The following is a 16,370-nucleotide window of genomic DNA, read 5'->3' as shown; positions in this document are numbered from 1 at the left end:
TAGTCACTCAAAACATATTTTTTTAGTCTCTACAAACCCCTAAGGCTTTCAAACCAGACCTCTTTTTGGATTGCTATATTTGTACAACTGGTTCATAAACCTAATGTAGTGGATTGATTTTAATTAAACTTTATCTTGAAAAGTAATTTTTTAAAAAATGCATATTTATAAACACATGCAGCTTAGTGACTTTGTGGGGGGAAATGACAGGTGCATTTAAATGAGAGAAATGGAAATTGTCTTTCTCAAGAGTCATTTGGCAGTATGTATCAAAACTTAAATATATATGCTTTGATCCACTGCTGACAGTCTTTCAGATCATTAAGCACGAGGTTAGAAGGATATGCTTTTTTTTTTTTTTAAGATTTTATTTAGGGATCCCTGGGTGGCGCAGCGGTTGGGCGCCTGCCTTTGGCCCAGGGCGCGATCCTGGAGACCCGGGATCGAATCCCACGTCGGGCTCCCGGTGCATGGAGCCTGCTTCTCCCTCTGCCTGTGTCTCTGCCTCTCTCTCTTTCTCTCTCTGTGACTATCATAAATAAATAAAAATTTAAAAAAAAAATTTAAAAAAAAAAAAAAAGATTTTATTTATTTATTCATAGAGACACAGCTAGAGAGAGAGAGGCAGAGACACAGGCAGAGGGAGAAGCAGGCACCACGCAGGGAGCCCGATGCGGGACTCGATCCCGGGTCTCCAGGATCATGCCCTGGGCTGCAGGCGGCACTAAACCGCTGTGCCACCGGGGCTGCCCAGAAGGATGTGCATTAAACAAATACGTGCTGCAGAAAAATCCAGCATGTTTTCACTAAGAACAAATTTGCCCATTTTCTTTTTTTAGACCTTTAGGTACCACCTGACTTCCTCCTCTTCCTCTTCCTCCTCCTCCTCCTCCTCCTCCTCCTCCTCCTTTTTATACAATGCACATTTGTCACTGTTCTAAGTAAGGAAAAAATATTTTTTTCAATATTTTTTAAAGATAATCAAATTTGTTTTGACTGCTTCAGTCTTCCAAGGTCTTTCTGACTCATGATTCATTCACACAACAACAAAGCTACTCTTCTGGTATTAAATCTTTCACAAGTATGATAAGCAAGCCCTCTAGGTTTTCATTCAAATTACTGATAAAAATGTTGAAGGGCTCAAGAAGCAAGCAAGCATGCCACTCAAGTTACTCTTGGCCCAGGACTTTTAACTGGGTATTTTTTTTTTAACTTTTTTCTTTAAAGATTCTATTTATTTATTCATGAGAGATACACAGAGAGGCAGAGACAGAGGCAGAAGCAGGCTCCATGCAGGGAGCCCAATGCGGGACTGGATCCCGGCCCCGCAGGATCACGCCCTGAGCTGAAAGCAGACGTTCAACCGCTGAGCCACTTAGGCAGCACTAACTGGGTATTAATTTTTCTCTTTGAACTATCACCTGGAAAACATTTCTCTATCTTGCTACCAGCACAAAAACCTCTGTCAAGGGCAGCCCCGGTGGCGCAGTGGTTTAGTGCCGCCTGCAGCCCGGGGTGTGATCCTGGAGACCCGGGATCAAGTCCCACATCCGGCTCCCTGCATGGAGCCTGCTTATCTCTCTGCCTGTGTCTCTGCCTCTCTTTCGCTCTCTCTGAATAAATAAATAAATAAATCTTTAAAAAACAAACAAACAAAAAAAAAACCTTTGTCAACTGCTTTGTAGAAACAAAGTTATATTGTCTAAGGGGTACAGTCATCTACCACTATAGTAATCCTCTTATTCTTTGCTAGGCATTAGTGAATCCTGTTTTCCTAAGTAAAGATTTTAGTATACATTCTTCTAAGGTCAAGCTTCACCATCTGTGATGACTCGAATCCACTTTAAAATCAGGATATTCACTTATTACCACTTCTCAGGCACAGATTAGAACAATTTTTGGATTAAAAATTCACTTGAGTCTTAGTGTGGACATTGAAAATCTGCTCAGTCACTGGGTTGGAAATGGCATATATACCAGTTGGAAGGCAGAGTGGGAGGGGGTAGGCAAAGCTTTGCTTCTCCACAGCATAGTTTATTCTAGGGCCAACTACTAAGGCACCCATGAAATGTGGAGATTCATGACATACTATGACCTTGGAGTTCTGAAAACCCTAACATTGAACTCCAGGACCTCTTGAGCTGTAGCTAAAGCTTTGTGGAACATCTTGGGATTCAAACTACACAAAGTTCTTCACAACCATACCCACCCCATAGTCATTTCTGAACTCCTGGAAAATACTGCAGCACCCACTTCTCAAAGATACCTTAAAATTACCCACCCTCATAGGGACTAGGGTGCCAAAAGGACTAAGTTGCCACGTGCCTTGAATTACAACAGGAATATCTCTGTGCTTCAGATTGAAGTAAGTTCACCTAGGTTCAGAACAGTGGTTCTCCATCCTGGATGAACATCAGAATTACTTGCAGAACTTGCTAAAGATAAAAATGTCAGAACACAGAGGTTCTGATTCAGTAGACCTGGGATAGGTGATAGGAGCTCTGCAGTGATTCTGATAGGTGGCCAGAGCTGACAACCTCTCATCTAAATCCACATTCTTCATGAGATAGCAGCTTTCACTTCTCTTAATTCCTTGCTGCCGCATCTCAACCCCTGGGTCAATCTAACCACCTCACCTCTCTGCTCTTAAATATGGACTGCTGAAATAAATCACACAACATCCCCAGGTTTCCACTCCAAATTCACATATTCTGACATCAGCTTAGCCCTCAACACCAATGGAAATACTATGGTTCCCAAGTTAGCTCTTTCTCTCCCATTTTCCACAGTGGCCATTCCAAATCTCCACTTTCCCCTCATCTCTCCCTCTTAGCTACATCTTCCTAACTCTTCATTCTCTGTAGGCTGCCTCACTTCTTATTTTGCCAAAGACACCGAACTTTTCAAGGAGGGAACTCCATTACGTAGCCCCTCTTCTCATCCCCTACCTCTACTTATCTATAAACATGACTGGACCACCCTCATCTAGCACCTTCTGTATAGTATAGTATATTCTCTGAATTCCATCCCATCGCACCTCTTTAGGAGCCTTAATGCATCAATTACACTTTCCCTTTCTCTTGTCCTTTAAACTCTCCCTCCCTGGGTTCTTTCCTACTATAATTTACACATGCTCAGATCCCTCCAATCTTTAAATTCAAAAACTATAACAAAACAAAACAAAGACACCCTTTGCAACTCCACAGTGCCCATCTTCTCACATCTTTCTTCCTCTTCACTGCCAAGCTTCTTTGAAGAGTTGTCAACATTTGCTCTGTATACAACATAGAATCTGCCAACATGGTTCTCATCAAGGATACCAATGACCTTCTTGTTGCAATATCCAAGAACATATTCAATATTATTTTACTTAGCATGTAGCCCTGAGGATGACACCTACTTTTGTATGTAGCCCTGAGGATGACACCTACTTGCTTAAACCACTTTCTTCCTTTTGATGTCCTTTTCCTCTTCTACTGGATTTCTTCCACTCTCTGTGTTGTTACTTCTCAGTTTCTGCCTTGAGTTTCCCTCTGTCCGTCCCTTGCAGAGTTCAGTCCTTGGTCCTCTTCTTAATCTACATACACTCCCTGGTCATCTTATCAATTCTATGGCTTCTACGACCTCACATTTTCTAATAATACCAAAACCATTATTTCTAGCCTATACCACTCTCCTGAGTCATGACACATGTATCAACTACTACTTCCTCCCCATCCTCCCTAAAGACAAAGACCAAAATCTGTTCCTACCCATATTCCCTTAGTCAACTGAAATGAATCAGAAATTCTGGAGTTACCTTTTCATATCCTTGCACTGAACACATTAAATCATCATTCCACATTCTTAGTATCTCAAACTCGCCCTCTTCACTCCAACACAGCAAATGCCACTTTGGTTCGGGCCACCTGAACCAAAGTTTAATGTTCAATTACTGAAACAATTTCCTAAATTAGTCTCCCTGCTTCTGTGACTTTTTTATTTTTTTAATTTTATCTCACCACTCTTGAGAAAGACATGGATTTCTTCTGTATATATTTTTTAATTTCAATTAACATACAATGCATTATTAGTTTTAGAGGTAGAGGTCCATGATTCATCAGGTTTTCTTTTTTTATTCCTCAGTTTTATATAACACCCAATGCTCATTACATCACATGCCCTCCTTAATGTCTAGCACCTAGTTACCCCATCCCCTCCAGCAACTCCTCAGTTTGTTTCCTATGACTAAGAGTGTCTTATTGGTTTTTCTCTCTCTCTGATTTTGCTTTATTTTTTCCTCTCTTCCCCTATGATCCTCTGTTTTGTGTCTTAAAATCCACATATGAGTGAGATCATATGATAACTGTCTTTCTCTGATTGACTTATTGAAATAAGCATAATACCGTCTAGTTCCATCTATGTCATTGCAAATGGCAAGATTTCATTTTTTTGATAGTTGGTTCATATTCCATTGTATATACATACCACATCTTCTTTATCCATTCAGCTGTTGATGGACATCTGGGCTCTTTCCACAGTTTCGCTATTGGTGGATATTGCTGCTATTAATATTGGGTGCAGGTGCCCCTTCGGATCACTACCTTTGTATCTCTGGGGTAAAACCCTAGTATTGCAATTGCTAGGTCGTAAGGTAGCTCTATTTTCAACTTTCTGAAGAACCTCCATACTGTTTTCCAGAGTGGCTGCACCAACTTGCATTCCCATCACCAGTGTAAGAGGGTTCCCCTTTCTCCACATCCTTACCAACATCTGTCGTTTCCTGATGTTAATTTTAGCCATTCTGACTGATGTGAAGTGGTATCTCATTGTGGTTTTGATTTGTACTTCTCTGATGCCCGGTAATGTTGAACACTTTTTCATGTGTCTTTTGGCCATTTATATGTCTTCTTTGGAGAAATGTCTGTTCATGTCTTCTGTCCATTTCTTAATTGGATTATTTGTTCTTTGGGTGTTGAGTTTGATTAGTTCTTTATAGATTTTGGATACTAGCCATTTATCTGATAAGATATTTATCAATATCCACTCCCATTCTGTTGGTTGTCTTTTGGTTTTGTTGACTGTTTCCTTTGCTGTGCAAAAGCTTTTTATCTGGATGAAGTCCTAATAGTTCATTTTTTACTTTGTTTCCCTTGTCTTTGGAGATGTGTCTAGCAAGAAGTGGCTGTGGCTGAGGTCATTCTTCTCTAGGATTTTGATGGGATTCCTGCCTCACATTTAGATCTTTCAACCATTTTGAGTTTATCTTTGTGTATGGTGTAAGGAAATGGTCCAGTTCCATTCTTCTGCATATGGCTGTCCACTTTTCCCAACAGCATAGAGTGGAGTGCCTATATCTGGGTTCTTTATTCTGTTCCATTGATATATGTGTCTGTTTTTGTGCCAATACCATACTGTCTTGATTATCACAGTTTTGTCATAGAAACTGAAGTCTGAGATTGTGATGCCACCAGTTTTGGTTTTCTTTTTCAACATTCCTCTGGCTATTCAGGGTCTTTTCTGGTTCCATACAAATTTTAGGATTATCTGTTCCAGCTCTGTAAAAAAAGTTGATGGTATTTTGATACTTATTTCACTGAATGTATAGATTGCTCTAGGTAGCACTGACATTTCAACAATATCTGTTCTTCCAATCCATGAGCATGGAACATTTTTCCATTTCTTTGTATCTTCCTCAATTTCTTTCATGAGTGTTCTATAGTTTTCTGAGTACAGATCCTTTGCCTCTTTGGTTAGGTTTATTACTAGGTATCTTCTGGGTTTTGGTGTTATTATAAGTGGGATCAACTCCTTAATTTCTCTTTTCTGCCTCATTGTTAGCGTGTAGGAATGCGGCTGATGTCTGTGCTTTGAGTTTATATCCTGCCACATTGCTGAATTCCTGTATGAGTTCTAGCAATCTTGGGGTGGAGTCTTTTGGGTTTTCCACATAGACTATCATGTCATCTGCGAAGAGTGAGAGTTTGACTTCTTTGCTGGTTCACATGCCTTTTATTTCTTTTTGTTCTCTGATTGCTGAGGCAAGGACTTTTAGTACTATGTTGAAAAACAGTGGTGAGAGTGGACATCCCTGTTGTGTTCCTGATCATAGAGGAAAGGCTCTCAGTTTTTCCCCCTTGAGAATGATATTTGCTGTGGGCTTTTCATAGATGACTTTTAAGATGCTGAGGAATATTCCCTCTATCCCTACACTCTGAAGAGTTTAATCAAGAAAGGATGCTGTACTTTGTCAAATGCTCTTTCTGCATCTCTTGAGAGGAGCATATGGTTCCTGTCCTTTCTTTTATTAATGTAGTGTATCACATTGATTGATTTGCAGATGTTGAACCACTCCTGCAGCCCAGGAATAAATTGCACTTGGTCATGGTGAATAATCCTTTTAATCTTGGATTAAAGATCCTTTACTCTTGGATCCTATTGGCTAGTATCCTGGTAAGAATTTTTACATCCATGTTCATCAGGGATATTGGTCTGTAATTCTGCTTTTTGGTGGGGTCTTTCTCTGGTTTCAGGATCAAGGTAATGCTGGCCTCAAAAAATGAGTTTGGAAGTTTTTCTTCCATTTCCATTTTTTGAAACTTCTTCAGAAAAATAGATATTAATTCTTCTTTAAATGTTCGGTAGAATTCCCCTGGTAAGCCATCTGGCCCTGGACTCTTGTTTTTTGAGAGATTTCTGATTACGGCTTCAATTCCTTGCTGGTTATGGGTATGCTCAGGTTTTCTACTTCTTCCTGTTTCAGTTCTGGTAGTTTATACATCTCTAGGAATGCATCTATTTCTCTCAGATTGCCTAATTTGTTGGCACATAGTTGCTTATAATATGTTTTTATAATTGTTTGTATTTCTTCTGTGTTGGTTGTGATCTCTTCTCTTTCATTAATGAATTTGAGTCCTTTTTCTTTCTTTTTGATACATCTGGCAAGTGGTTTATTGATCTTATTAATTCTTTAAAGAAGCAGCTCTTAGTTTCATGGATCTCTTCTACAGTTCTTTTTGGTTTCTATTTCACTGACTTTCACTCTAATCTTTTTTATATCAGCTGAGATCTGATTTGTGACCCAGTATGTGATCTATTCTGGAGAATGTTCCATGTGCACTACAGAAGAATGTATATCCTCATGTTTTAGGATATAATGCTCTGAATATATCTGTGAAGTTCATCCGGTCCAGTGTGTCTTTTGAAGCCGTTATTTCCTTGTTCATCTGCTTACATGATCTGTCCATTGTAGTGGGTGTGGTGTTAAAGTCCCCTCCTACTATTGTATTATTATTGATGTGTTTCTTTAATTTTGCTATTAATTGGCTTATATAGTTGGCTGGTTTCACATTAGAGGCATAAATATTTACAATTGTTAGATCTTCTTGTTGGATAGACCCTTTAATATGATATAGTGTCCTTCCTCATCTCTATTACAGTCTTTGGTTTAAAATCTAGTTTGTCTGATATAAGGATTGCCACCCCAGCTTCTTCTGTTGTCCATTAGCATGATAAATGGTTCTCTACACCCTCACTTTCATTCTGGAGGTGTCTTTGGGTCTAAAATCCGTCTCTTGCAGACAGCAATTGATTAGTCTTGCTTTTTTATCCAATCTGATACACTGTCTTTTGATTGGGGCGTTTAGCCCATTTATGTTCAGAGTAACTATTGAAAGATATGAATTTAGTGCCATTGTATTACCTATGAAGTCTCTGTTTCTGCATATTTTCTTTGTTTCTTTCTGGTCTATGTTACTTTTGGGCTCTCTTTTTGCTTAAAGGATCCCTTTTAATAGTTCTTGCAGGGCTAGTTTAGTGATCACAAATTCTTTCAGTTTCTGTTTGTCCTGGAAGTATTTTTATCTATTCTTCTATTTTGAATGACATCTGAGCTGGATAAAATATTCGTGGCTGCATATTTTTCTCATTTAGTATCCTGAATATATGATGCCAGTCCTTTCTGGCTTGCCAGGTCTTTGTGGATAGGTCTGCTGCCAGTCTAATGTTTCTACACTTGTAGGTTACAGATCTCTTCTCCTGGGCTGATTTCAGGATTTCCTCTTTGTCTCCGAGATTTGCAAGTTTCACTATTATATGTTGGGGTGTTGACCTATTTTTATTGATTTTTAAGGGGGTTCTCTGTGCCTTCTGGACTTGAATGTCTGTTTTCTTCGCCAGATTAGGGAGATTCTCTGCTATAATTTGCTCCAATATACCTTCTTCCCCTACCCCCACCCTCTCTCTCCTCTTCTTCTGGGATCCCAATTCCAGCATTGTTTCACTTTATGGTAACACTTATCTTTCAAATTCTTCCCTCCTGATTTAGTAGTTGTTTATCTCTCTTCTTAGCCCATTTATTCTCCATCATTTTGATTTCTACATCACTAATTCTCTCTTCTGCTTCATTTATCCTAGCCATTAGAACCTCCATTTTTTTAAATTTTTTTTTAGAACCTCCATTTTTTATTGCATCTCATCAATAGCCTTTTTTATTTTAACTTAGATTTTAGTTCTTTCATTTCTCCAGAAAGGGATTCTCTAGTGCTATCTATGATTTTTTTCTAGCCCAAATAGTATCTTTATAATCATTATTCTGAACTCTAGCTCCAGTATCTTACTTATATCCATATGATTAGGTCCCTGTCAATCAGTACTGCCTCCTGTTTTCTTTTTTTTTGAGCTAAGTTTTCCCATCTTGTCGTCCTTGCAGAAAGTGGTCACTTTTCTATTTATAAAGTTGCAGCTATTCTTTTCTTAGATCTCTGGTAGAGTTCACAAGTGTTCAAAATGATTTGATAGCTACCTAGCTGAATTCCTAGGACCAGACAAAACTAAAGTCTCTACTCCTCCACCCTCTTGGACCTCTGACTCCTTTTTTAAAAATTATTTTTTAAATTTAAATTCAATTTGTCAACATATAGTATAACACCCAGTGGACTCCTTTAAACCAGTGTTTCTCAGCCTTTGCACCACTGCCATTTGTGACTGTTATGAGAGGCTGTCTTATGCATGGTAGAATGTTTTTCACTCCTGACTTCTTTCTAGTTGATGCCAGTATTAATTCCGCATCCAACCACGTGACAATTAAAAATCATCTCCAGTCATTGCCAGATATTCCCTGATGGGCAAAATGACTCCTAATTGAGAACCACTACTTTAAACCACTACTTTTAGTATAGCCTGATAAATCATTTTTCTAAAATGCAAATTGGATTGATCATTCCCTTGGTTCAAGTTCTATAATGGATTTCCACTGTCCATGAAAAAAAAAATCCAAACCTCTCAGTTTTGAGTTTGTAAGGCCCTGTATGGTCTGATCCTGCTAACTCTCTGACCTCAAGTCTGGATCGATCCAAGTCAAGTAAAGCTACTGAAGAAAATCACAAAACTGTTCCAACAGCTCTACTACAAACTCCTGAATGCTCAATCTTCTGACTACCTTTTACCTTGTTCTCTAATCATTTATCATAATTTTTATATTCATTTTGTGGTGCAATTGCCTGGATCCTCATCTGAGTTATGGTTCTGTTCATTGTTATGTCCCAAGTATGCCTAGAATAGCGCCTGTCACAAAGTAGGTGCTATAACATATTTGTTGGAAGAAGGGAGAGAGGTCAAAAAGGCCTGAGCAACATCAAAACATGCTGATGGACTCATGTGGGCCCCTCTGCCTGTACAGTGAGCCAGAGATTTTAAGATGATGAGAGTAAACTAGGATTTTTAGTCTTTGTGAAGATGTCAAAATAACAGGCTGTCCTTACAATGAGACCAAGTATTTTCTACTGTCAGAGCAGGTGACAGGTTCATTTACCGTCAGAGATTTCTATAGGCCAACATTATGCCAAATCATTAAGGGCATCAACAGAGTGAAATGATTTCCAGTAAAATTCCTGGTATACAGTGTTCAAACATGGGGATTCACTGGTACATTTTACCACTAGGATTGAATTGAGACAACTCAAATTATGAATTCAATTATAATTGAAATCCACTTCAGAGGCCTGATTAAAAATAATGAATTAAGTTTTCATCAGACCATTTTAGAAAATTTATCTTTTTTCACTGAGAGAATAAAGTTACAGGAGAGAGAGGTCTCCATCTTCCTTGACAAAAGAATCATCTAAGAAGAACCCAATAAAATCTTCTAAACTCAGTTAAAGTCATTATTGTCAGAAATAAAAGTTGGCTTGGTTCAAACTCAAGACTGTAAAGAATATACACTGAAATACCTTTATTTTATCATAAGCTATTATGCTAATAAAACCAGGAATATACTCAGGCTGTATTATTACTCATCAGTAACATGAAAGAATTCCATGTATCATTACCAAACAAAAGTCAGCCTGATTTTCAAATATATAAGGCCTGCGATTTACTTTGAAATACTTCAGCAACAACAATAGAAATAAAGGAGATAGGTTATGTTTGGTAAATCCTAACACGTTTAGTCAGGATGATTGATACATTATATTATGATGCATTATATTCATTATATCAGACTGTATTATTTGAAGTTTTCCTGAGTAAATATTAAAAGTCTGCTCATATTTAGGGGCGCCTGGGTGGCTCAGTCGGTTAAGCAACTTACTTGTCATTTCTGGTCAGGTCATGATTTCATGGATCCTGAGATGGATACCCACCTGGGGCTCCATGTTCAGCAGGGAGTCTGCTTGAAGATTCTCTCTGCCCTTCCCCCACTTGCATGCATGTGTGTGCATGTGCTCTCTCTAAGATAAATAAATTTTTTAAAAAGGTCTGCTCATATTTTAAAAACATAAATTTAATAAAAGTATTCCAGGAAACCATTATCTTAAGTAATTTATGTTATTAAAAAATACAGCATAATAGGTTAATTTGGACAATACCTTTAAGTTTTCTGTAACAGGCTTTATTTTTAGGGTAAATGCATACTGAGCAATCCAATGGGTAGTTTCCAACCTAAATTAAGTAATCAATTGAAATTTTAAATCTACTACATAACAATGTGCCTACCAGGACATTTGAAGGTGTATTTCACAATGTCCTACAAAACAAAATAAGCAAATGACTACAGGGAAGATGGTATAATTGCTTTTTTAGAAAATTCAACAATGTTTCCATGACTTCTAATTCCACATAGAGGGCTGTGCCACTAAAGCCAGGCCAACAAAACTTAAATAGTTCTCTAGACTCCTTTCTAATGCTGACTGCAGCCACAATATACAGCTCTGCACCTTGAAAGCCACAGTACTGTAAGCGAGCCTAGTCTTGACCTCGAGGGTGGCTCTCTGTCATCTCACTCTCCACCCCAACCCCTGGAGAGCACACTGAGGAGGCGTGCTGAGATACACAGCTGGTACAACACCGCCAAGGCAACACAGGTCAACATTTGTGCTTCGCCTTCTCCAAGACTCCAGAAGCCTTAGAGGCCACAGACAGGGCTTGGGCCAGACGCTGCCTCACCTGCAGAAGAACTCCCACAAGTCCAGGTTTTGAATTCTCTGAATTCTTTTAATTCTGCTGCGGTCCATTGTTTTCCCAAAGAGACTGGCAACTTCGTTATACTCGAGTGTTTGACTGTGCAAAGGAACCAGCTGCAAAAAGAAGTTTGCATAGTTTTACTGGGGCCCCTTCCACTCTTGGCGGTGCAGCTCGCCAGCCCTGTTCTTACCTGATAGGGCACGTCAGTGTTCACGTTCTCCCAGTGCGGGGGCATGGGGATGGCCTCATTTTCACAGATGTAACTTTAAATGGCAAAAGACACAATACAGTATTAGAAGCTGGTGATAATTATGGCTGATGATTTAATTTCGCCTTTTCTCCAAAGCTGAAATTTTATGTTTGGGATATTGTGACAAACACAATTAATTGAAGCCTTCAGTTCTTTATTTTCAAATATTTACTCAATGTCTCCTGTGTGCTGCTTTTTGGGTGTTGAACAGATAACTTTGATGGAAAACAGCCAATCTTGAATAACATCAAAATTTCAAAAACAGTTTTTAATTCTGTCATGTTTTTCTAAAATTGCCAGAATTTCTTTAAAATGTAAAGAAGATTTTAGATAAAGGAATTTCCAAGAAGAAAAGCAAACTCTTGATAATAAACAAACTCTTTAACAGATTGATACTGCCTACCAAATAAAATCCAAATTTCTCCGCCATTCATTCAATGTCCTTCAAGCTCTAACTCAAACCTAAACTTTTCTTTGTTTACTGCCCTCTTTTGCCCATTCACAGCCTGAGGTAATTCACCTAGCGTGGCCAGTGAAACTTTGAAAACCTGTCCACCACGCTGAAGCCACTGGATGGGAACACAAAAGATAATAAGTTGGAGGGCTTCATGGCAAAAGGCTGAAAAGAACATACTAGTCCTCTCTTGGGACTGGAGGTTACTGAAAGAAAATCATAAATTTCAAGCCTATCTTTAGCTTCATTTTTATTTTTTTTAATAAAATAATTTTTATTGGTGTTCAATTTACCAACATACAGAATAACACCCAGTTTTAGCTTCATTTTTAAAGCTCATTGTAATTCTTGAAAAGATCCTACAATCATATATCTTCAGAATGTATATATAAAGAAGCAAACAGCGAGCAGTTTCCTTCCCTCTCTAGTCCTTACAAGGTCTGTCCAATTGTACCTCTTGCCCCAAAATGAAGTAAGCAGGGTTTTCAGACTTTGGAGTTATCACAAACCAAATCTTCACAAAAATGGTAGCAAAAACATGTTTTATGCAGCCATTTTTTCCCACTTCTTATGTTCCTAGAGATCTTTCTGTATCAGGCAATAGAGTATCCTCATTCCCGTCCCTACCACAGAACCTGGCCCAAACACTCAATATATAGTGGCTGAATGAGTAAGTGCAATCTATTTTGCAGGTGCATAGAGTTCCATGCTGCAGATGCACCACCATTTATGTAACAGGTCCCTTGTTGATGATATTTGGCTTGTCTTTGACCTTTTGCTACTGTTAAGAATGCTGCAAAACAACAAGGTTATCACTTTGCCATTTTATATACCCACTAGTGTATCTGTAGGATAACATCTTTGAAATGGAATTTCTGAGTCAAAGAATATATTTGTTTAGGATTCTGAGAGATACTGCCCCAAAAATGCCCTCCTTGAAGGTTATACTCATTATCACCAGAAATAGAATTCCTATTTCCCCACAATCTCTCCATAATTGCTTGTTATCAAACTTTTGAATGTCTGACAGTCTGATAGTAAAAAATAGTCTGGTATAATTTGTAGTTCTCTTATTATGAGTCAAGTCATATGTTTCTAATGGGTTGTGGGTCTTCTACTCAGAGATTCCTAAGAGATATTACAGAGATGAGCCCTTGATGATAATGAGCACCAGTACTTTCCTCAGTGTTTGGTTTTTGTTTTTGTTTTTGTCTTGTTCTTGTCATTTTTCTTTTTTTGGGGGGAGGGGTTTGTTTTATTATGTTTTGTTTGTTACTTGCCTGAAGTATCTGTTAGCCTCAGAAAAGTTTTTTTCCTCTAATTTTATGTAGACTGTAGCCTTATTAATTGTAATTTCCTTGCCAGTAGGAAATGTGAATCAATCATCTTGCATGTAATACATGCTCAATAGATCCCTGCCATAAATAAATATTTCTGTATCAGTCCCCACTTACCTACCTCATTCTACTGTAGCCTACTTAACTGTTCCTCCTCTGTTATTATCTTGCTTATTGTCCTCTAGTCTGGTTATTCTCTCCCTCTCCTGACTTTGTTCTATGGTTTCTAAAGTCTCTGACAGAACAAAGTGATCGACCCCCCTCCCCCAGTGTGCTGCTTCTCCCCACAAAGTACACCAGAAATAACAACATACAATTACATTAACATTTTCTATGATTATATTTCATTTTTCTCCCAGATTACATACTCTTGGAAGCTAAGTAATTCCTTGATTATATTCCTTGTAGTTAAGAATAAATATATGATGTGGCTGGCAAGAAAATAATATTTTCCATATTCCATAGAAGTATAGGGCATTCATTATATAAGTACTTGAAAAGCTTTTAAATCTTGATGCTAAAATATAAGCCAAAAGTTGTAAGAAACAAACTGATAGAAACTTAAAGCATTTCTTTCCTTACTAAAATCCTTTCAAAATAGCTCCTTGGGAAGAGCAAAGGAGCTCTAATTCACATGCTAGCATTTTTCTTCTATTGATTCTACGTTCTTTGAACAGCAGGAATTCCAATATTTGCTTGGGCAGAAAGTAGGAGGTATGCTCTAAGATTTTCCCATTCAATTGCATTCACATGAATAACAAATACTTATTCTCTTCTGGCATCTATGCCTTTCTTTTTAGGCTGTATACAACCAGGAAGAGCAAAAAGGAAAACGTGTGACCAGCCCCAGGAGCAGAGAGCTGTGCAGCCAGCCTGCCGCACTCCCACCTTCTGTAGGACTCCTTTGGTCATGACAAATTTGAAATCACTCCTAGGAGTTGCCCAGTGGGGATAAGTGGAAGTAGAGATAAAGTGGGCAACTGCCTAAGGATTTACGGTCCATGTAACTGGATGGTTCTGTCAGAGTATTTGCCAGGTAATTCAAACCTACTTCAGTAAGTTATTTTAAGGACTTATAGCAGAGGTCATATGGCATTCTGTAACTGTCCTGAAGTAATAAAAAAAATGTAAATGCATTAAGGGGAAATGAAGAGGATAACAGGAAAGGAAACAGGGCAGAAAATAATCATATTGTTAGTTCATCAACTAGTGTAAAATTCAGTAATGAAAACATCAAGATAATTAAATTACCCAAACATTTTCAGTCTACTTGTTCCTCAGTCAAATACTATGAAAGAGGAGAAAAGCCCACTCTTTCTACCCCTATTCTCTTTACAATACCTGAAAGCACTGATAGAAAAGGGGGCTCTTTTTATTAAGCGCTGTTTTCCAGTGATGAGATTCATTTGCTTCATTTCTGTAAACAAAGACAAATATATTAGATAAGCAGTAGGAACATACTGTGCTGTAAACAGTCACGAAGATGTGTAGCCACACCACATGGTGATGGGGAATCTTGGGGGGCTGACAAGCGCAGTCTATCAAGGACACCTCAAAAAAAAAAAAAGGACACCTCACTATTCATCTTCTTATCACGACATAAAAGTGCTATTCAGGGAGCGTGGCTTCGACCTACGCTCATGCCCAGGATGCTTGGCTCATGCTGCTCAGTAGGCAGGGCCCACTCCTTTCTGTTTCATACTTGTTGTAAACTGATACTCCAGTGCAAGAGTTCCAAACTTAGGAAAATGAAGAGTACTAGGAAGAGAGTGAAATTATAGAACCAAACCTTCCAGTTGGTTTTATTAAGTGGAAAGTGTACTTTGATTTCTCCAACAATTTTGGTAATGATAAAAAGATATGTTACTGCTATAAAACTTACATAATTCACAGAATTTCAGAAATTGGTACATTTCTTGCCTTCTTTCTAAATTGTCCATCCATACCAAAAAACAGAAAACTTTCTAGACTCAATACATATTTTAAAGAGATTCTAGTGATAAAAGACTAATTAACTAACTGAAGGTGTCATTTTCCTCTCTCTTCTGTGACGTAGCTGTGGTAATATCACCAGGTCCATTTCTTCATTCACACAAAGCTAAGTAGTAAGGCTTAATGTGAGATGCTAGTTGTCGTACCTTTATCTCACTGGCAGCATTCCATTCCTAAATAAAGAGGTTCTCCCATCCAGGCATATGCTATAAGGTATAAATTATGTTCTGCCCTTTCTGGATTCTCTTAGGTTCTGCACACACTGGCATCACCACTGTGCAGGAAAAAGCAAGATTATCTGAGCACAGGGAGCAAAGCCTTGTTGTCTTCTCACAGTACCTCAATCTGAGTTTCTGCCTCACCATTTTTATCAAGAACACCTGAGTTGGCTTGTGGCCAAATGGTTGGGACTAATTTTGCAAATAGTACACGTGAAATGCTGATACCTATACCTTTGATGGTGAGGGCTGGTGAAACTGAATTATTATATGTGACTTCTATTCTTTGATAAAGACATTTTTTTAAATAAACTGCATTGTTTGAGAGAAAGTATTCCCCAAAATATAGTTTACTAGAAAATATTCTTTCAGAAACATGTGGCTTGCTAAATTATCTGCCAAATGCTTTGATAAACTTCATCCTCTTCATGAAGCCTGATATGTGTGCTTATCACAATGCCCCAGTATTGCTCCAAACTGCCACTTGTACACAAGATGTCTAAAAGGTCTAGTAGACACCTTCTGTCTAGACTGTAGTGAAAAGAAAATGTCAGGGCTCCTTAAAGGCAGCCTATCTGCTGAATGTCATTTTTAAAAAAAGTAATGGTTAGTCAGGAGAAAGAATACAATGGTTTTAGCTTTTGATAATAAAACAAGCTTTGGTGTGGGGGGACAATGAT

The 16,370-nt window shown here is 38.3% G+C and overlaps 1 protein-coding gene across 3 annotated transcripts in view; it reads right to left on the bottom strand.

The window, feature by feature from the left end:
• PARP11 (poly(ADP-ribose) polymerase family member 11) overlaps positions 1 to 16,370 on the bottom strand; it is a 46,642-nt gene that overhangs the window by 6,542 nt on the left and 23,730 nt on the right. For all 3 annotated transcript variants that reach the window (XM_025461869.3, XM_025461870.3, XM_025461867.3), the window contains 3 exons: positions 14,822 to 14,897; positions 11,630 to 11,702; positions 11,422 to 11,552 (listed from right to left, as the gene is read on the bottom strand). In XM_025461869.3, the coding sequence (XP_025317654.1) occupies positions 11,422 to 11,552; positions 11,630 to 11,702; positions 14,822 to 14,897 (280 nt within the window). The remainder of the gene's footprint in view (positions 1 to 11,421; positions 11,553 to 11,629; positions 11,703 to 14,821; positions 14,898 to 16,370) is intronic.

This window comes from Canis lupus, chromosome 27 (assembly GCF_003254725.2).
Source record: "Canis lupus dingo isolate Sandy chromosome 27, ASM325472v2, whole genome shotgun sequence".
NCBI classification, from domain to species: Eukaryota; Metazoa; Chordata; class Mammalia; order Carnivora; family Canidae; genus Canis; species Canis lupus.
The sequence above is the reverse complement of the archived record's forward strand: the minus strand, read 5'-3'. Positions and strand labels throughout refer to the sequence as shown.